The sequence below is a fragment of the Bos javanicus genome, chromosome 3 (genome assembly GCF_032452875.1).
Source record: "Bos javanicus breed banteng chromosome 3, ARS-OSU_banteng_1.0, whole genome shotgun sequence".
NCBI lineage: Eukaryota > Metazoa > Chordata > Mammalia > Artiodactyla > Bovidae > Bos > Bos javanicus.
The window spans coordinates 120600019-120621632 of NC_083870.1; the positions used below are offsets into that span (position 1 = coordinate 120600019).

The 21614-nt window shown below is 59.5% G+C and overlaps 1 protein-coding gene across 1 annotated transcript; it reads left to right on the forward strand.

Moving 5' to 3' along the window:
• The first annotated feature begins 1872 nt into the window (after positions 1 to 1872).
• Positions 1873 to 14301, forward strand: BOK (BCL2 family apoptosis regulator BOK). Its single transcript, XM_061412937.1, has 5 exons — positions 1873 to 2216; positions 2725 to 2976; positions 5504 to 5632; positions 12712 to 12875; positions 13616 to 14301. The coding sequence occupies exons 2-5, from the start codon at positions 2754 to 2756 to the stop codon at positions 13739 to 13741; spliced, it is 642 nt and encodes a 213-aa protein (XP_061268921.1). The 5' UTR covers positions 1873 to 2216; positions 2725 to 2753; the 3' UTR covers positions 13742 to 14301.
• The last annotated feature ends 7313 nt before the right edge of the window (positions 14302 to 21614 follow it).

Here is a 21614-nt window from a genome sequence, read left to right on the forward strand (position 1 = left end):
GATGGGGAGGCCAAGGCAGACAGAAGTTCAGTGCCTTGCAAGCAAGTGTCAGTATCAATGGCCTCACAAAATGAGATGGGAAAGGTTCTCTCGTTTTCTATTATTTATATAGGTTTGCACAAGGTCAGTGATATTTCTTCAACTGTAGAGAAATTCCTCAATGAAACCATCTGAGCCTAGAAGTTACTTTGTGGGGAGTTTTAAATTGTGAATTAAATTTATTTAATTGTTATAGGACTATCCAGAATTTTCTATTGCTTCTAGTGTCAGTTTTGGTAAATTATTTCATTTACATTTCAAATTATTTTCATAAAGTTGCTCACACTATCGTCTCATTCCATTTGAAAAATGATTTGGCTGTGCCGGGTCTTGGTTGCAGCATGTGGGATCCAGTTTCTTGACCAGCGATCCAGCTGCGGCACCTCGCATTGGGAGCACAGAGTTTCAACCAGCGGATCCTCAGGGAAGCCTCTTACCTTTTTAATGTTTGCTATATCTGTGGCTATGTCCTCTTTTTCATTCCTGACATTGGAATTTGTGTTCCTTTTTTAATCCAGTATTTCCAGGGGTTTATCCATTGCATTCTCTTCAAAGTACCAACTTTTGGCTTGATTGATTTTCCCTGAGTTTTGCTTTTTTCCCACCAATTTCTGCTTTTATTTTTATTTCCTCTCGCTTTTGAGTTTAATTTGTTGTTCTTTTTCCAGCTTCTTGAGTTGCAGCTTAGAGCATTAACTTTCCAACTTTTTTCTAAAGCTATACGTTTTCCTCAAAGGACTGCTTTATCTGCCTTCCACAGCATTTAATGTGCCATATTTTCACTACTGCTCATTTTAAATTATTCTACAACTTTTCCTGTGATCTACTATTTGGCTCACTGATGATTTAGAAGTGTGATATTCAATTCCAACGCCTTGGAGGCTTTCTGGTAGTTTTCCTGTTTTTGAGTTTTCATTTATCTCAGAGAGGACACACTTGTATAATTTCAATCCTTTGAAATTTGTTGAGACTTCCTGGCCCAGGACATGATCTATTTCGTTTAACATCCTATGCACACAGGGAAAGAATACGCGTTCCCAGATACGGGCGCAGTGTTGTATACACGTGGATTCAGGCAGGTGGGAGCACCCTATTTGTTGTTTGACTGTGGGATGCTGACTTAAGGACAGAGAAACAGGGCTGTCCCTGGCTGTCCACTGGCTAAAACCACTCTTCCACAGTATGGGTTCGATCCCTGACCTGGGAAATAAGAACCCACATACCAAGAGAGAGAGAAATGGAACAGTGGGACAGAAGAGCACCCAGAACAGAGCCTCACATATACGGTCGCTTGGCTTATAATTCGGACTGTTCTCCAGATCAGTGGGAAGAGCATGGTCTTTGCAGTAAACAATGATGGTCCACTGGACACCCATATGGAAAAGACGAGCTCTGACCCCTATCACAATATTCACAAGAATTAACCTGCAATCCATCACAGAAGTAAATGTGAACGCTAAAACAATTAAGCTTCTAAAACAGGGGAGAATGTCCTAACGGAAAATCACTGAAGGTGAGAAAAGTGATAAATGGGATGTCATGGAGAAAACTGTTCAACACAGCAACGCCAAAGATAGCAGAAGATAATGGCGACAACTTCAGTACAAAGCACACACAAATATGCATCTATCGATACAATGTCCAGCCATGTGTAAGGCCAGGGACACAGCACCCAGAACATACAAAGAACCTCTAGAAATCAATAAGCTGATGGAGCCGGGTGTGAGCCCACGCGGCTGGGGCCCGCGCTAGGTCCTGCTCACCGGGCCAGGCGGGGACAGCTCCCGCCCCCAGGCCCTCCCAGAGTGCGCCTGGGAACTAGCCCGGTCCTCCTTAAGCGGGGAGGCGGCGGGGAAGCTCCGGCCGCGGCTCCGCCCCGGGGTTGCCTTTCCCTTAGAAGGCAAAGCCCCAAGCCTCGCCTCCAGCCGGCGGAGAGTCGCGCAGTGCTGCCCGAGCTCCCCTCGCCCCCGACGACGCCGCCAGAGCCCCGGGAGGGCCCGAGGCCCCGCGCACTCGGCGCTCCAGCCGGCTCGGCGTAGACTGGGCGGGCACCGGGGCGGGGCGCGCGGCCTCGCCGGTTTGAATGGAAGGATCTCGAGCGGCGGGGGCGGCGGCCCGCAGGTCCTGAAGCCCGCAGTAGTCCCCGGCCCCCGCGCCCGAGACATGCGGCGGGAGAGGTGAGCGAGCGGGCGGAGCCTTGGGGACGGCGAGGCCGGGGACAGGCACCGAGGATCGCGAGGCGCGGAGGCGGGCGGCCCAGGACGCGGGGCCGGGCCGGGGTCCCGGCGGCCGCCGGCCGGGCGCAGATCGGGCCGTGCCCACGCCTCCGTCGCCCCGCGCACTAGTCTTCGCGCGCGGGTGCGGCGGCCCCGGAGCAAATCGCCATTTCGCCGCGGTCCCTCCTACCCTCGGCGGCCGCGAGGATCCTTGTGGTTGAGCTTGGCATCTGAAAGAATGTGACTCCGCGCTTTTAAAGATCTGGAGCACCAACCCGAGCGCTCACCCGCAGCCGGCCGGCCGGAGCCCTGCCCCGGAGCCCAGCCCCGCCCGGCCTCCCGGTGCGCCCCGGCGCGCGCCGCGCCCCCTCCCCGCGCCCCGCTGCCCGCCTTCCGCGCGGCCGGCCTTCCCCTTCGCAGCCCGGCCGGGGCGACAGGGCGGGCCCGTCTGAGCGCCGTCTGCCCGCAGGTGCGGCGCCCCCCGCCCTCGTCCCCGCCATGGAGGTGCTGCGGCGCTCCTCGGTCTTCGCCGCCGAGATCATGGACGCCTTTGACCGCTCGCCCACCGACAAGGAGCTGGTGGCCCAGGCCAAGGCTCTCGGCCGCGAGTTCGTGCACGCGCGACTGCTGCGCGCTGGCCTCTCCTGGAGCGCGCCCGAGCGCGCCGCGCCGGTCCCCGGCGGCCGCCTGGCGGAGGTGTGCGCCGTGCTGCTGCGCCTGGGTGAGTGTGGGCTCCGGCCGGCCGGCCGGCGGGGTCCCCAGGCTGCCCCTTCCAGCCGGTCGGGCGGACACGCAGCGGCTCGGGTACAGCTGTCCTTGCACTGGCAGCCCACCGGGTAGCCGGGCTTCTGTCTTCCCTCCGGGGCAGGGAGGGGACTGGTCCTGGTGCCCTGAGGGATCTGTCGCGCAAGGCGGGTGGGGTTCCCTCCAGCACCCACCTCTCCTAGCTCCCCCGTCAGCTGGCCTGTGCACCCGCCAGACCTACTGTCTGCCTGCTGAGCCCAGATTGCACACATCCTGGCCATAAAGAATAGAAAACTCCAGGAGGAATGATGTTTTCGTGGCTAAATTTCCAGAGTGACCCTTGTACTCAGCTGGGCACAAAAATCCTTTGTCGGACCACGTGTCCTGATGTTTGTTTTGGAAAATAGGTCCTCACAGTTACTGGCTGCAGTCCTGTGTGGGCTGCTCTTTTCTGTGGGTTTGGAGGCCTCCCCGGGCTCCTGCGGAAATTAGTGCCCAGAGACCAGAAACTGTGTGAGGCTGGGTAGCTGCGAACCCCGCCTGCACAGCTTGCTGTGTAGACGTTGGTGGGGGGTTGATTCCAGGGTCATCGGGCTTAACTGTCTCCATCTTCTCCAAGGACCGCAGAGAGGGAGGGACCCTCTCCGCTGACTCATTCAACCCATCTCGCCATGGGGACGAAGGTTGCCCAGTTCTACACCGCCCGGCGTGACCTTCCACGTGGGGAGTGTGCACTCAGGGGGGCGTGGGGGCAGACGCCCCCAGTGGGTGGCTCTCCAGACAGAGTGGGTTGAGAGACTGGCCCAGGACCCTGGGTTGGAGGGAGCACCCCATGGAAGGGGATGCCCGCCTCTTCTCAGGCTGGCCCTCGTGTTCTGTGGACCCTGGGGGCAAGGCTGTGTAGACCTGGTCTGCCCAGGAGTGTTGGCGTGGTGTGCAGCTGAGAGCTGCAGGAGGGTGGTGTCCCACCTGGGTCTTGGGGGAGGGGAGCATGTGGGATTTGAGGTTTCAGCCAAAGGTCCAGAGTGCCTGTGCTCCCCAGAGGCCAGGGCTCAAACCGTTTCTTCCAGCTGGGCTGTAGGGACAAGCCTGGGCTGAACGTTCCAGAGGGCCCTGGAGAATTCGGTATCTCGGGCTGCTGAGAGGCCCCTGGAGTGGCCAGGAGGAAGTCCTTCCTTTGTCCTGGCCTGCCCTGCGGCCCTGCTGGCCCCCAGCTCCCCAGCCTTGCCTGGAACAGGGCCTCAGGCCAGGGTCCCTGTTGTTTGAACTTGTCTGGAAAGCCCCGCTGTGGGCTCCGCTAATCACTGTCCTTCCCGAACTGTGACCTCGGATCCAGGGAGCCTGGGATGCTTCCGGCCTGGACTGGGGGAGCAGAGTCCAGCCAAGTGCCCCACGCTGGCCCTCCGCAGGGCCAGGCCTCGGGGCCCTCCCCAGGCTGCTTTCACGGCCAGTCCCTGGGCTCAGCGTCTGCCAGGTGGCTGAGGGGACCCTGGAGGGAGGTAGCTTGGACCCCCAGTGTGCGGCCCTTGTGAGCTGCTCTACGTGAGCCCCCCGCCTCTTGTCACGGCCTGGAGCCGTCCCCATCCCCAGCACCCGCAGCCCCTCCCCGGCACAGACGCCCAGCTCTGGGAGCAGCAGCAAACAGGAAGAGGCGGGGGGCGCGCCCCCGCAGCTGGTCTCTTGGGGCCAGTCCCCAGTCGCCCCCCGGGTCTGTGCGTGGGAATGGCTGGCCAGGCCCGCCCTGGGAGTTTCCATGCCACCGCCCCCATGGCTCCACCAGCCTCAGTCGCGCTCTGGCTTCAGATCTTCCTGAATTGGACGGAGTGCAGCTGGCCCCAGGGCCGACGCGTTGCCCTTATCACCGGGCCCTCCAGTGGGAAGCATTTCCCTGTTTGCTTTGGCTGGAGAAGCGGCCGGGCTGGGGGACACCCAGTGCGTGGGCTGTGAGGGGTTCCGGCGCGTCCCTGCGGACATGGTGTAGACGGGGCCCTGTGAGGGCGTTCCTCCACTGATGGGCATCCCCGCCGGGCACCAGGAGCCCAGGCCTGCCGCCTCCGGGCAGCGGCTTGGTCTCTGGTTTTCTGAATGACGCTGGGCCTGGTGAGGCTGCCCCTCCCCGAGGCAGCCGCGGGCTCCCCACCTGTGTGGGGTCGCTGGCCCCCACCCTGCCCACGTTGGGGCTGGCCGCCTGCCCGGGCAGCTTGCTGTGTGCTGTGAGTCACCGAGCAGGCACGCCCGGGATTCCCGCCGCACCGGCCCAGCCGGCTCTGCCCTGGGGAGGGGGGGCGTGGCTGACTTGTCAGAGGGGCAGCCCACAGGCAGGTCTGGGGTGACTACCGCACCTCCCTGGCCTTGTCCCTGGGGACCCTGGGGGTGGTGTCAAGTGGGTGGGCATGGGACAGGTTGGAGGTCAGGGATCAGGCTGGGGTCAGGGCCCCCTCTGCGGCTGTGGGCTGGCCCCCCGGCCCGTGGGACCCCTCTGACCCACCCCTGGTCCCGCGCAGCGGACGAGCTGGAGCTGATCCGGCCCAGTGTCTACCGCAACGTGGCCCGCCAGCTGAACCTCTCCCTGCAGTCGGAGACCGTGGTGACCGACGCCTTCCTGGCTGTGGCGACCCAGATCTTTTCTGCAGGTGAGGCTTCGTGTCTAGGCCAGGGACCCACGGTGCCAGCGGGGCCTGGGGCCTGGGAGTTGTTGGGGCCGGGGCTGCAGCACAGGTGGGCTTGTCTGGGAACCTCCCTGAGTCCGAGGGCATGGGCCCCTCATGGGGTTCTGGGGCTGCCCTGGCCGGAAGTCCTGGCTGGCGGTGTGTGTCAGGCTACCAGCTGGCGCTGCTGCTCGCTTGGGCTTCTCACAGTGCGGTGCCCACTCCCTGGCAGCTGGAGTGGGCGCTGCCAGGCTCCTGGAACCTGAAAAGTTGCGGGGTTGCTGCACCGGAGTCTGCTGGGCAGAGGCATGTTGCCAGCCGGCCCCCCACGGGAGCGGTGCTCTGCAGTGGGGGTGCCTCACCTGGCATTTGCTGGCCCACAGCCCGTGGGTTCCTAGAGCCCCCCCTGGGCCCCGGCGGCGGGCAGTGTGTATCCCTGTCGCCTCCTTCCCTCACTTCCTCACCTGAGGGCATCTCCTGCTGCTCCTGTCCACACACCTGCCTCCAGGCTCACAGGAGACCCCCGGACTCGTCCCCAGGCCCCTCCCGTCCCCACGTCCCCTCCTGGGGAGCCCGTGGGCTCCCTGTGGCCCACCTGTGAGCGGGTGCCCAGCTCAGTGCACCCGCCTCGGGCCTGGGTTCTGGTATGGGGCAGGCGCCAGGCGTTGCTGGGCGTCCAGGAGCAGAGCCCCTCCCGGGACAGCACCTTCTCCTTGGCCGACCCGGCGTGCCCCCCGGCGCCCGGAGCTGCATTGGCCGGGGACCCTGAGGCATGGATGGTGGTCCCGGCCTCGGGGAGGGGTCCACGCGGGCCCACAGCTGAGTGCTCGGGGCTGCATCCCAGCTGGTGGACAGGTGTGAGTGGCCAGGCAGCGTTGGGAGTGGGGAGGGCCCCCTTCCCCCTGGGGCTTTGGGGGCACAGCCTGCTGCAGAGGAGGGCCCCAGGCAGCCCGGAGGCCTCGAGCCCTTGGCTGACTGGTGCTGTGACCTGGTGCTCGCCCCGCCTTTGCTCAGCCGAGGCGTGCTTAGCACTGGAGGGCTTCGGGGCAGAGGAGCCCGGACCACCATCCCTGCCCCGAGGGGGACCCTCCACTCACCCACTGAAGACAGAGGGCCAGATGGAGGGGCTGCAGGCCCGTCAGAGGCCCCGTCTGCTGACCCCACCCTCGGGGTGTTGCCTCCTTGTGTCCCCCTCTGAGGAGGCCTCCCGACCCCTGGCGGGCAGGCCGGTGTTGAAGGTGCGGGACACGGGACCGCCAGCTGTGGGCCAGCCTCCACAGGGTCAGCGCGGCTCTCCGTGCAGCGGTCACCAAGGGCAGGACCCTGAGGGGTGGGGAGAGATCAGGGTGCCCTGGAGGGCCTGACAGCCCTCCCCCGGGTGGGGCTCGGGGGCATCCAGGCTGGCCTGGTGGAGAAGGCAGTTAGAGGGGCCAGGCAGGAAGGGGCACGGTGGGCACCCGGAGCTGTCCGCCACGCTGGGCTCCCCCACCACCCCCCGGGCCCGTCCCGGCCTGACGCCGGCGTGTGGGTGGCCGCCTGTGTGTGTCTCCGAGCTGTCGGGCGGGCAGCTGGTTTATGAGCCGAGGCCTGGCTTTAAAAGGAAGGGTCATTTCTGGGAATGCGGCCGGGCGGGCGGGGGCCGGGGCCCAGGGCGGTGGCGGGAGGGTGGGGGGCCGGCCGGAGCGTCCAGCCCTGCCTGCCCAGCCCGCTTAGGGCTGGCGACCAGAGATGGGCCCAGAAGGGCTGTGGGTTCCAGGAGGGCCCCGGAGGCCGGGAGGGAGGTGTGTCCTGGGGATGGAGTGCGTGGAGCTCAGTCTGAAACCGCTGGGGCTGTACCCCACCGACCTGGGCCCAAGTTCCCCGGCTGCCGGCCCACCCTCCCCGGGCCGGGCTCCGCCCCCAGCCGGCTCCGCCCCCTCCTCGCGGCAGCCCCCACGCCCGCCTGCCCCCTCGTCGCTGTGTGCGTTGCAGGCCGTTTCTCGACCTCTCTGGACCGCAGAACTCCTACGGCCTGTCCCCGCAGCGGGGCCTGGCCCGCTGACCCCGGGGCTGGACCCGCGTCCCCTTCACCCTCCTGGGCAGCCCCTCTCCTCTGTGGCTGTGGCCGGTGGGGTGGGCGGCTCCAGGACTGCAGGGTAGGGCTTGGGTGCCCGCCACGTGCCGGCACCCTGATGCTGCCGAGCCCCCCACACGCAGCGGCGGGGTGACGCTCCCGCTGCGTCTTGGCTGAAGGGGCTTCTCTGTTCCCTTTTGTGGGAAAACATGAAGTTGGCAAGTATTTTCATTTTTTTACTTCTCATTACAAGAAGAAAGTATTTTACCATGAAAAGATAAAAAACATGAGATAAAGTACTCTCAGAAATCTGTGCTAAAAAGGCAGCCTCCTTTAAACATGAGCAAAGGAATCTAAATAGTCGTCTCTTCCGAGATGTCTGTGAGAAGTCGCTGACCTTCATCAGTCACCAGGGAAATGCACGCCCAGCCACGAGACTCCAGCTCGCACCCCCTGGGGGTGGAGGCAGGCCTTCGGAACCCAGCTCGGGAGGCCTCGAGGCGCGAGCCGCCACGGTGGACCTCATGTCTGTGTCTTCAGTGGGGTGACCCTGATGGCGTCCCCCACCTGAGCCCGCAGCTCCATGCCCCGGGGTTCGCCCCTGAGAAGGGAAGCCACATGTCCACACGAGGGCTTGTCCGTGGGCCTTCAGACCCTCCGCCAGCAGCGGAGGGACCCCACCCAGGTTCTCCTGACTGGTGGTCGGCCCACGCGATGGAGCCTTGCTCCAACGTGACAAGGAACGTGGTGGTGATGCGCAGGATAATGCGAGGAACCTGGAAAACGTTTTGCTCCCTGAGTCGGAAACAAGAGGGGCCCTACTGTGTGATTTGATTCACGTGAAATGTCCAGAGCATCCACAGAGACGAGGAGAGGAGAGGCTGCCAGGAGCCGGGTGACGGGGACGCCGTTCTCATGGGGACAGGGACCTGGAGTGAACACGCCCGGAAGTCAGCAGTGGAGGTGGTTGTGAACACTGTCAACACGCCAAGAACACTGGATCTCTTTTTTTTTTTTATTTTTGAGCTGAAAGTGCAGTCTGACCATTGGAACACCAAGGAAGTCCCATCTGGGTCTTTTTAAAATTTTTGAATCTCACACTTCAAAAGGATGAACTGATGGCAGTGAGACTGCTGTGTGCTCAGTTGCTCGGTCGTGTCCAACTCTTTTCGACCCGGTGGACTGCAGCCCGCCAGGCTCCTCTGTCCATGGGGTTGTTTAGGCAAGAATGCTGGAGGCAGTTGCCATGCCCTCCTCCAGGGGATCTTCCCGACCCAGGGATCCAACCCAGGTCTCCCACGTGGCTGGCTGGTTCTTTACCACCTGAGCCACCAGGGAAGCCCGGTAGTGAGATCGTATCTCCATAAAAAATAACGCTAAGAGCTCAGAGAAAATAGGGCATACGCAAGACCCACGCGGGAGACCAGCCTGCTGGCAGCTCCCAGACCAGAGCTTTTCTCTCCAGGGCCAACGTGGCAGTCACGTGGAGCCCACGTGTCCACCTGGGGCGCCGAGTCCAGGGGGCCCGCCAGGGCCGGTGTGCTGTGAGCAGCTGGTGAACGGGGAGCACGGCGTGGTGGCGCCATCCCCAGGACATGGCGCCCCCATGGCCTGGGTGCCCCTTGGAGAGGGCCCGTGAGCAGAGCCCTGAGGGTGGGCAGTCTCGTGGGTGGCGCTGAGGCTGGCAGAGTGGGCCCAAGGCCAGCGGCAGGAGGGGGTCCCGGGGGCCAGGGGCAGCTCGGGGGCTTCAGACGTGGGCCTGCTTTGAAGGGGTGGGAGTCAAAGCACCAGGTGGGCCTGGTTCATGGGGTTTTTACATTTGTGTTTAACTGAGGTGAAATTCACGTGGTATCTGATTAACCATTTGATTCGTTGCCGTCACCTTGGGGTGCGTGTGGTCGGGCTCCCCGCCACCTGGGCCCGCGCTGGGAGCTCAGCGTCTGGGTCACGGAACCCTGAGGGAGGCCCCGGTTAAGCGTGTAGAGTGCGATTCGGCGCATCTGTCCACCCGCAGGGCTACGCAGCCCTCGACACCCAGCGGCTGCTTCGATATCTGGCAGCTGCCACTGCCGGCCCCGGGGCCCACCGCTCTGCCTCCGTCTCCACGGCCCCGCTGGCCCTGCCGCGTCAGGAATGCACTCCCGCTCGAGTCTGCGTCCTTCGGGGACGTGTTGTTTCAGCAGGCGTGGTCCTGGCCCCGTCAGAGCTCCTGCCTCGGAGGCCAGATGACCTTCTGTTGTGCAGATGGCCCACTTCGCGCCCTCCCGCTCCCGAATCTTCCTGTCTTGCCATTTCCACCTCCTGGTGACTGTGAACAAGCGTCCATTTGCCTTGTCTTGTGCTCCTGTGACCTACCATCCCCGGGAATGGGGGTCCGGGGCCTGCGTTCCCCACCTGTGCTATTCCTGCCAGACCAGGGCCCGGCCCCCAGGGGGTGTCCTCTCACCGGTGATGCCAGGTGCCCTCAGATGCCTTTCCCGTCACAGGGACCAGGCTGCACAGTTACCTGGATCCACACATTGCCACTTTGAATTTTCAACCTCATAGACTATCCTTTACATCTCGTTTTAATTGACGCTTCTTTGACTATCAGGGAGGGTAAGCATTTTTCACATGTGTAGTGTATTCAGTTCAGTTCAGTCGCTCAGTTGTGTCCAGCTCTCTGCCACCCCGTGGACTGCAGCACGCCAGGCCTTCCAGTCCATCACCAACTCCCGGAGCCTGCTCAAACTCATGTCCATTAAGCCGGTGATGCCATCCAACCATCTCATCCTCTGTCGTCTCCTTCTCCCACCTTCAGTCTTTCCCAGGATCAGGGTCTTTTCCAATAAGTCAGCTCTTTCCATTAGGTTGCCAAAGTATTGGAGCTTCAGCTTCAGCATCAGTCCCTCCAATGAATATTCAGGACTGATTTCCTTTAGGATTGACTGGTTTGATCTCCCTGCAGTTCAAGGGACTCTCAAGAGTCTTCTCCAACACCACAGTTCAAAAGCATGAATTCTTTGGCAGTCAGCTTTCTTTATAGTCCACCTTTCACATCCATACATGACTGCTGGAAAAACCATAGCTTTGACTGGATGGACCTTAGTTGGCAAAGTAATGTCTCTGCTTTTTAATATGCTCTCTAGGCTGGTCATAGCTTTTCTTCCAAGGAGCAAGCATCTTTTAATTTCATGGCTACAGTCACCATCCTCAGTGATTTTGGAGCCCCCCCCCAAAAAAATAAAGTCTCTCACTGTTGCCACTGTTTCCCCATCTATTTGCCATGAAGTGATGGGACCAGATGCCATGATCTTAGTTTTCTGAAAGCTGAACTTTAAGCCAACTTTTTCACTTTCCTCTTTCACTTTCATCAAGAAGTCGCTTTAGTTCTTTGCTTTCTGCTGTAAGGGTGGTGTCAACTGCATAGCTGAGGTTATTGATATTTCTCCCAGCAATCTTGTTCTTCATCCACCCTGGCATTTCACATGATGTACTCTGCATGTAAGTTAAATAAGCAAGGTGACAATATGCAACCTTGATGTACTTCTTTCCCAATTTGGAACCAGTCTGTTGTTCCATGTACAGTTCTAACTGTTGCTTCTTGACCTGCCTGCAGATTTCTCAGTGGCCACAGGACTGGAAAAGGTCAGTTTTCATTCCAATCCCAAAGAAAGGCAATGCCAAAGGATGTTCAAACTACCGAACAATTACACTCATCTCACACGCTAGCAAAGTAATGCTCAAAATTCTTCAAGCCAGGCTTCAACAGTATGTGAACCGTGAACTTCCAGATGTTCAAGCTGGATTTAGAAAAGGCAGAGGAACCAGAGATCAAATTGCCAACATCTATTGGATCATCGAAAAAGCAAGAGAGTTTCAGAAAAACATCTGCTACTGCTAAATCACTTCAGTCGTGTCCGACTCTGTGTGACCCCATAGACGGCAGCCCACCAGGCTCCCCCGTCCCTGGGATTCTCCACGCAAGAACACTGGAGTGGGTTGCCCTTTCCTTCTTCAATGCATGAAAGTGAAAAGTGAAAGTGAAGTTGCTCAGTCACGTCTGACCCTCAGCAACCCCATGGACTGTAGCCTTCCAGGCTCCTCAATCCATGGGATTTTCCAGGCAAGAGTACTGGAGTGGGGTGCCATTGTCTTCTCCCTCTGCTTTATTGAGTACGTCTATTGTATTATTAGTATTTTTTATTTTGTGAATCCACTATTCATTTGTGTTCCTATTTCTTCAGAAACTGTTGAAAGTGAAAGTATTAGCTGCTCCGTTGTGTCTGACTCTGTGGGACCCCATGGACTGTAGACCGCCAGCCTCCTCTGTTCGGATTTCCCAGACAAGAATACTGGAGTGGGTAGCCATTCCTGTCTCCAGGGGATCGAATCTCTTTATGTGTTAAGGAGCTTTTTATGACTGACAGGCATTCGTCCCCAGGTTGTCACACGTCTGTCCTTCCCCCAGGGAGGCTCTGTCTTAGTTCTGCCCTCAGCAGCTTGGTGCCTGGGGATGGCCCTTCCTGCTGGGCCTCAGCTTCTTTCCATGGCGAGCGCCCCACTCTGTTCCGGGGACAGCCAGGCTGGGGCAGGTGCACCTTGAAGCTGCTTGCTGTTCAGTGCCTCCAGCGCCAGGTCCCTGAGCCCCCCTTGACCCGCTCAGGTCCCTCTTTGCCAAACCGCTTTTCTACTCCATCGCTTTCTCCAGCAGAGGTGGGCTGGGTCGTCGCCGGGCTCTGGCCCTGGTGTGCAGGTGCGGAACAGAAGCTTAGGACATCTAAGAATGGCCCACGGGGCTGGCGGAGCTGACTTGAGCAGATGGTGGCCGGGAGTTGCACGGCGACCAGGTGACCTAGCTCCCTGTCTGACTGGGAGCTGGTGGTCAAGGCTGGCCCTGGGTGCTGACCCCGGTCACCTTCGGGGTGGTGGGCGTGTGGCTCCAGGAGGCTCAGCCCTGTCGTGACGCTGCGGGCTGGCCTTGAGCGGGGCCTTGGTGGCCCTTGGTGACCAGCACCCTCTCTCCCTGCAGGCATCACGTGGGGCAAAGTTGTGTCCCTGTACTCCGTGGCCGCGGGGCTGGCCGTGGACTGTGTGCGGCAGGCCCAGCCCGCCCTGGTGCACGCCCTCGTCGACTGTCTCGGGGAGTTTGTGCGGAAGACGCTGGCAACCTGGCTGCGGAGGCGTGGTGGATGGGTGAGGGCGCCCGCGGGGTAGCGGGGGTGACGGGCTGGAGGGGAGGCGGTTGTGGCTGGGGCTGCATCCCTGCCCCAAGGCTGACCCGGGGCATGCCCGCCCCCCAGAGCTAAGCCTGCTGCCCTGCCCACTGGGGGTCAGAGCCACGTTCCACCTCTGTCTCTGGGTCCCCCATCATCTGCCCAGCGCTGGCCCGGCCCGGGGCTGCTGGAAGCGGTGCCTTCTTTGTAGAGTGGGTGGCGGCAGAGGTGTGTGCAGCCCACCGGCTGTGGGGACAGCAGTCAGCCCTGGGCTGGGGTTGGAGCCACGGTGGAGGCGGGGCGGCGGGGGCAGGAAAGGTCTGACTGCCAGGGTGACTCATGGCAGGCGGGACATGGTAGCAGCTCTGTCCCCTGCCCGTCCTGTCCTTGGGCCCGGCGGGGCTGGGCACTGGGGCAGCCAGGACGCTGACTGCCAGTGCGGCCAGAGGTCAGGCTCCGGGGCTGCGCTCCTTAGCAGGACTAGGGAGAAACAGGGAAGTGAGGAGTGGCTGCCCGCTGGGCTCTTGTTCTAAGGGGTTGTCCCCCACGGCGTCTGCAAGGGGAGATGGAAGTGCCCTGCTCAGGAGATTCCTGCCTCTTCACGGCCGACCTCGGGCCTTTGTCCAGCTGGACCGCAGGCACCCCGTCAAGCGGCACGGCCGCCTTGGGTGGGGCGGGACTGCGTCTCCCGCGCCCTGACAGTGCCCTCTCCCCTCCCAGACGGACGTGCTCAAGTGCGTGGTCAGCACCGACCCGGGCCTGCGCTCGCACTGGCTGGTGGCCGCGCTCTGCAGCTTTGGCCGCTTCCTGAAGGCAGCCTTCTTCATGCTGTTGCCGGAGAGATGAGATGCCGGCTCAGGCAGGAGCCCAGGGGGCCCTCCGCCCCACCCGAGCTGGGAAGACCCTCGGAGCTGCCCCCAAGTGGACGCTGGAGACCCTGCCCTGAGCCCCTCCTCCAAAGCCCAGGCCCTCTGGATGGAGGCGTGAGGGTCTCCCCTGGGCCTGGAGCTGGGCTTCAGTGCCAACCCTTCTGCCCTGGAAGCCCTGCCCGCCCCCTTCTTCCCGGGCCAGAAGGCTGCGCCGCGTCCTGGCCCTAAAGCAGGAAGCGGGAGCCCCGTCCATGTTGGGACCGCATCAGGACTGGAGCTGGCCTCGGTCCTCGAGGGAGGGGCCGTGCACGTTCAGCCTGAAGGCGCCTCTGGCTTGGCTGAAGCTGGAGGCGCCGTGGGGCTGGCTGACCCTGCATACCCAGTGTGAGGCTGCTGTGGTGGCTCCTGATCTACTTCTGGGGGAATGTGTGCCCCATGCGTGTGTCGGGTTCCCCATGTGGTAGGGAGCCCTGGGCGCGAGAGCCCGTGGATGAGGACGATGGTGTGTGTCTGACCCCAATAAAGTGCAGTGGCCGTAGAGGGTGCCCATCTGCTGCCTGCACCCCCTCCCGCGACGGACGGTGGCAGCCCCACCATGATGGATCAGCATGCCGCCCTGGGGCCCCTCAGGGAGGCCGCCTCACTGCCCTGTACCTTGCCAGGCCCACGCGCACACGCGCATGCACACACTGGCCCTCATGTGCACACACTGGCCCTCGCGTGCACGCAGCCCTGCCCTTCACGGTGGCCAGCCTCCCCCCGTCCACGCCTCCCCACGACCTCCCACCGCAGTGCCCCTGGCCCTGATGGGGGCGGCCCGGCCACAGGCACACAGCTGGATGTGGCCTCTCTGCCCTGGCTCCCTTTCCGTACCAGGCAGGGGGCCGCAGATGGCCACACCTGCCGCCTGGCCCGCCTCCCGCGGGAAGAGCCAGAGGCCAGCTCCTATGCACACGGGCAGCCCTGCGCCCCCCTCGGGGCCCACCTCCCGGCCCCAGGCCCCCCAGGACCACTCTCCTCAGCTCCTTTCCTGGGGAGCGGGCAGGGGGCCAGCACCACCTCCCAGCTCTGCCTGCTCCATCCGCGGGGAGAGAGCATCTCTTGGGCGCCCGAGGCGGGAAGTCTGGGTGGTGGGGTGGGGGAGAGGAAGGGTCCCCTGGCACCCTGCTTCCCGTCACTGGGATCAGAAAAGCAGGTTTCAGGCCCCGCGGGGAGACTGGCTGTGGGGGGCGTGCTGGGCAGAAGATACGGGGGGACACGCCCTTTCTGGCAGCACAGAAGGTGACTTTGCGAGGGAAAGATGGAGAAGAAATGTGAACCCATGTGAGGCAAACTCTGAAGCTTCCTCAAGGACACCTTAGACTTGGTCAGACAGAGGAAACCCCTTGTTCTAGAAGAAAACAGTCTTGTAAAGCCATTTCTCTACAAGTAAGTAAGTTTATAAATTTAACATAATCATTATGAAACTACTTGTTCACTCAGACGGTAAGGACTCTGCCTGCAAAGTGGGAGCCGCGGGCTGGATCCCTGGGTCGGGAAGATCCCCTGGAGAACGAAATGGCAACCACTCCAGTATCCTTGCCTGGAGAATCCATGGACAGGGGAGCCCGGTGGGCTAAAGTTCATGTGGTCACATAGCCAGGACATGGAAGCAACCTAGATGCCCATCAGCAGATGAATGGATAAGAAAGCTGTAGTACATATACACAATGGAGTATTACTCAGCCATTAAAAGAATACATTTGAATCAGTTCTAATGAGGTGGATGAAACTGGAGCCTATTATACAGAGTGAAGTAAGCCAGAAAGAAAAACACCAATACAGTATACTAACGCATATATATGGAATTTAGAAAGATGGTAACGATAACCCTGTATACGAGACAGCAAAAGAGACACTGATGTATAGAACAGTCTTATGGACTCTGTGGGAGAGGGAGAGGGTGGGAAGATTTGGGAGAATGGCATTGAAACATGTGAAATGTCATGTATGAAACGAGATGCCAGTCCAGGTTCAGTAAAAAAAAAAAAAAAAAAGAGTGAGACGTGATTGAGCAAAGCATCTTCCTCTTAAGAAAGTACTAGAGTATGTTTCCCCATCTGGATCTAAAGCTAATTATAAAGGTCACACGAGGAGGGGAAGGACAAACAGCTAAGAAGACCTTTCCAAGAAGAGAAAGGAGGAAGGTCTGGACCTCCCTGCCTCTGGGTCTGCCCCTGGACCCCCAGGCCCGGCCACAGGCAGACACGTGTGCACAGGGACACGGGGCCTGCAGAGACAGACCCTGGAGCCTGGATAACCAAGTCCACGATGAGGTGAAGGAGACGAGGTCATCAGCAAGCGACGTGACGAGCAGTCAGCACACGGAAAAAGACCAGTTCAAACCTGGCAACACACCAGGCAAGACAAGTCACAAACGGGTCCAAGAGCCAAGTGTGAAAAATGAAGCAAGTGCTGGGAGCAGTGTGTGAATTTCTGTGTAACTGGGGAGTGGGCAAAACCTTCCTAAATGTGATTTAAAATCCGAGAACAAGCGGCTGTCCCTGGTGGTAACAGCGGGTGAGAATCTGCCTGCCAGTGCAGGGGACAGGGGTTTGATCCCGTCTGGGAGGATGCCATACGCCGCGGTGGGGCAGCTGCTGAGCGCAGGCTCCGCGGCAAGAAGCTGCTGTAACGAGAAGCCCGGCCCCTGCAGGGAAGAGCAGCCCCCGCTCACTGTAGAGGAGAGAGCCTCCGCAACAAGGAGACGAAGGGCCGCCATGAGACAGTACACAAGAGTTTAAGAAACAACAAAACATAAAATCCAGGAACAAGAAAAGACGAAACACTTGATGGAAAAGTATTTATGACGTTTAACATTTTCAAAAGCTGTTGCAGCCTGAAGCAGGAAGCAGAGGGTGGTGTGTGGGGAGGGGGAGTGACTGGGGGCCATGGGGCTTCTTCCCAGGGTGACAGGCTGTCCTGGAAGCAGACAGAGGTGGCAGCTGCACGCACGCGAGTGTACAAAGTGCTGCTCAGCTGCACACTCGTGTGGACGCTGTGGAACAGTGAACTTCATGTTGTAACCGTGCATTTCACCTCCATGAAAAGCTGTAGTTGAAAATCAGGAAGATTATTTATAATTCAAAAGAACTTACTCAGCCTCAAAAGTCAAGAAGGAAAGACAGCTGAAATGCAGACCCAAATTGCCCCAGGACCCCAGGACCCCAGTCCTCACCTACCAGGTCGGCCGAGTCCAGATCTGACCACAGACTTGCTGGGGGCAGGGCACCTCGCACTTGCCGGGGGAGGCGAAACCGCGCAGTGCCTGTCGGGAAGGGCAACACCTGGACCAGCCCTGCGTGCGCTCGCCCTCGCACTGCTAATCCTACTCGGAGACATCTGTCCTGAAGACACACTGGCAGAGGCCCAAAATGACACATACATTGTGACAATACCTGATTAGCAAAAGACTGAAACAGCCCAGAGGCCCAGCGTCAGGGCGTCTGCTGATAGAGCGTGGCAGGCTGGCCTTGGGGGCTCTGCGCCCACGTGTGAGACGAACCTGGATTTACAGGGTTTCTGTTCCTACTTCTCTATCTGGCTGCGCTGGGCCCTCGCGGTGGCTGCGCTTTGATCCTCCTTGTGGCGTGTGGGATCTTTAGTCGCAACATTCAGATTCTCACTTGCAGCATGTGAGGTCTAGTTCCCTGACCAGGGACGGAACCCAGGCCCTCCGCGCCGGGAGCGCAGAGTCCCAGCCCCTTGGCCACCCGGGAAGTCCCTGTTTCACACGATTGACAACAGGGTCACGTCCGTGTTTTGCATAAGCAAAGCTAACTTCAGAGAAACAGTTTTAGAAATAAATGAGTTTGTATGCTGATTTGGTGACATAAGCAGCCAGAGAAATTAGTTATTCCAACTATAATATTTTTTAACATTATATACTCAGTGTGAAAGCTGTAAAAACAATAGCAAAAAATTGACTTCAATTAGTAGTCTTATTGACAATATTACTATTCTGAATTAATCATATGTGTCCCGCGGTGGTTTAGTCGCTCAGTCGTGTCCAACTCTGTGACCCTCGCACTGCAGCCCCAGGCTCTAGTCCTTAGCAGTAGTCGCTCAGTCGTGTCTGACTCTTTGCAACATTATGGAGTATAGCCTGCCAGGCTCTTCTGTCCATAGAATTTTTGAAGCAAATACTGGAGCTGGTTGCCTTCTCTTTCTGTGGGGGATCTTTCCAACTCAGCATTTAACCTGGATCTCCTGTGTCTCCTGCATTGGCTGGTGGATTCTTGACCACTGAGCCATCAGGAAGTCCTAAGTATCCTGTAGGAGAAAGCAAATAATGATAAAGAAGATTTTTTCTTAAAAGAGGTGAGATAGAAGAATTTAAGTAAGAAATTGTATAATCTAAGAATCAGAATGGGAAATATCAGTGTGGATGCACAGGTTTTTTTTTTCTTTCTTAAAGAATACACGTATCCCATGCTGAAGCGCTAGGGAGTGAAGGGCAGTGTGATGGCAAATAGTTCAGTGGAAATGCCTGAGAAAACTTTGTAAAGGGAGTCGATCCTGCCCAGGCCTCTCACTCCCACCCCTGCTGGAGAGAAGGGAGGTGCTGGGGCAGGAAGTGGGCACAGAGGCCATCAGGGTCTCCGTCCGGCTAACTGTAGGGTCACGTGGGCCCCTCCGTCTGCCACAGAAAGACTGGACTTGACGAGATCGCAGCAAACATACCAGGAGTGCTGGGTTTGTAGCAGAAGCAGGAGGGGTGGAGGGAGGCGTGGCGTGAGGAGGCTGGTCCCGGGCCGGCCCTGGCATCCCTGCACGCTTGCTCTAACACTGGACATCAGAGGAAAAACTGGCTCTGGCGTGAACTGTTTCAGAGGAACTGAACCTGAGCCTAACTGGATGGAGGGAAGATTTTCTAAGAGGATTCTGCCACGGAACGTAGGTGTGACAGGCTTAGGAGACGGCCCCTGGGCAGCTCTGCTGGGGGGCTGGTCCACGCGGGCGGGGTGAGAGAAACAGGATGAAGCGGGCAGGCTGCCATGTCTGTGCTGTAGCATCAACCCCGAGGCGGGCAGACACTGCATGGGCAAACCGCCGGGCAAACCCTTGAGAAGGGTGATCCACTCTCAGGCTGCAGGAAGCAGGGCAGAGGAGCGAGGGGGCTGGGAATGCCCTCCAGTTCCCCAGCCTACCAGCGGCACGGGTCGGGTGCGGAGAGAAAGGCAACCAGAGGGCTGTGCACGCTATCTGCCTGTCTCTTATGCCCCACCTTGTCTGCTCTGCTCTGGGGCTGCCCACCCCTCCTGCACCCAGCCGTGAGAAGGGAGAAGCCTGCAGTGTAGGAGGGAGGGAGTGGGCTTCTTCAGTGCTCCCAGGTCCTCTTGGCATCATTCTAGCAACAGAGATGGCTCTGGCCTTAGCCTCCTGGCTGAGCTTGGTCCTTGGAGCTGTGGTCTGAATGTCTGTCTTCCCGAAATTCATATGTTGAGGTCCTAACCTCAACATCATGGGAGGAGGTTTGGCCTTGGAGGGGACCAAGTCCTAAAGTCACCTTGTGACTGAGATGAGTACCTGCCTGGGTGACCCCCAGAGAGCCAGCCCAGCCCTTCTGCACATGCGGTCCAGTGGGCAGCCACCCAGGAGAAAAGTCCTTTGTCAGCCGGTCACCAGCACCGTGGTCCTGGGCCTCTAGGACGCTGACAAGTAAATTCCTGTTGCTTAAAATCCAGCCAGTCTGAAGGGACCAAGTCAGAAAGTTGTTACTGAGATGTAACAAGTATCTAAACATGTGGAGGCGGCTTTGGAACTTAGAGGTTGGAAGAGTTTGAAGATGGATGCTAGAAAGCGCCCAGTGCTGTGAATGGACGGTTGGGGCGATGCTGGGGACCCACGAAGAGGGGAGAGCTGTGCATGGAGCCTCAGTCCTCTTAGAGAGTACCCGAGCGGCCTGAGCAGAACGTGGGGAGAAACGTGGATGTGATGACCTGAAACAAGAAAACAGCCAACTTTTTACCAACAAAATGGGTTTATTCAGGAACGGCACAGCATTGTGTTTCAGGTCAGAAACTGTGGTGAAGCAAAGAGGAGAGGAAGCTCGTTCACAGGAGACGCAGGTCGGAGGGGCTGCTGCAAACAGTCCCCGGGAGGCACCGGGCCTGAAGCGTGGAGGCTTCTCATTGGCTGGGCTGTTGCCGGGCAGGGAGAAACTCTTCCCGCTGCGGGTGGTGACCGGCTTCTGGCTGGAGGCCAGGTGGTCCCCCTTGTGGCAACATCCAGGGGGCTGGCTGAGGCCCCCTGGGGGCCTGCCCATTGGACATTTTTTTAATTAACAGTGTTTTGGCCATGCTGTGCACCGTGTGGGATTTTCGTTTCCTGCCCAGGGATCGGCCCCAGAACCCGGGCAGTGACAGCGGGGTCCTAACCATTGAACCACTAGGGAATTCCCTCCCGGCTCCAGTTTAGCAAGCCTTCCGTTTACTAACTTGGACCGGCGTAAAGGCCAGTCTGATGAGATCTCAGATGGAAACGGGGACTTCTATCAAGAGCTTGGCTGCAGTGTGTCCTAGGCTGCGGGAAGGAAGAGACTGTGGACAGTGGCCCGGGTGTCCGGCTGGGCATTTCCAAGCAAAGCGCGCGTGCCTTGCTTCCCTCGGACCGTTAGAGCCAAGAAGATGTGAAGACAGAGCTGTCAGCCAAGAAGAACCAGACCTGAAATGTGGAAAACCCTCAGCCTACTGGCACTGAGAGTAGGAAGAAAGCGCATTCAGACAGATCACAGTGTGGCCCAACTTGATAAGGAGATTGGTACTGGTCAGCGACAGGCACGTCCCCCAAACGGCAGGGTGACAGCCACCTAAACCAAAGTCAGGGCTTGACGTCCAGACCATGGAGAACTGGTTCCCAAGGCATGTCAGAGAGTGTGGTGGGGCGTCCGTCCACAGGGCCCAGAGGATCAGGCTGTGCCTGCCCCCAGTCCTGTGGACGGCAGAGGGGGCTGCCCCTGGAGGTGTCTCTCCGCCAGCCTGCAGGATGCAGCAGCCCGGGCCTTGCTGTCTGGCTCTGCTGTCTGACTCTGCGACCCCACGGGCGGCCTTGCTACCTTCCCTGGACTCTGAAGGACGGGGCCTCCTGGAGCCTCAGACTCCTGACCTCGGCAGAGCCCCATCAGGGGGACCCCCGATGGGGGGGCTCGGGGAGGACAGGACTCCGAGGAGGGGGAGCTGCTCTGGCCCAGCCATGGGGCAGGACCAGTGTGGGGCCTGGAGGACAGGCCTGGGCCACGGAGGTCCCCCTGCAGCCTGGGGTTCCTAGACTGGCCCGGGGGGCGCTGGCCAGGCCCTCACTCAGGCGGCCCCTCCTCGCACTCCAGGCACTGGCAGCCCCAGCCCCCGCGACGCCTGTGCTCTGGGTGTGTGACAGCCATGTGGCTGCAGCGCGGACCCCTGCCCTCGGCACAGCTGCCCTTGCCCCGTGTCTACTTAGTTCCTGGTGAGACCAGCTGTGCTAGCTGTGCCCCCGTCCCCTCCAAGAGGGCGAAACAGGGAGGAGGGCGTGGCGGAGACCGAGCCATCGAGAAGGAAAAGGCTTTTTTGCCTTTGCACACATGCTGGAGCGTTTCAGACAAATGGCACTCTGTGGGATTCACCGTGAGATGCTTCAGCCACGAGAAGGGAGGGATGTGGGGCCCGTGCTGTCGGACGCGGGGCGAGGGCTGAGGGTCAGTGTGTGTGTGAAGTTCCACTGTGAACAAAGGAATTAATGAAGGTGTGTATTACTGAGAATCAGCTCACATCCACTAACGATGCTTAGGCTCACAGCCACCCTCATGCCCTGGGAATGCCCTCTGTCCACTA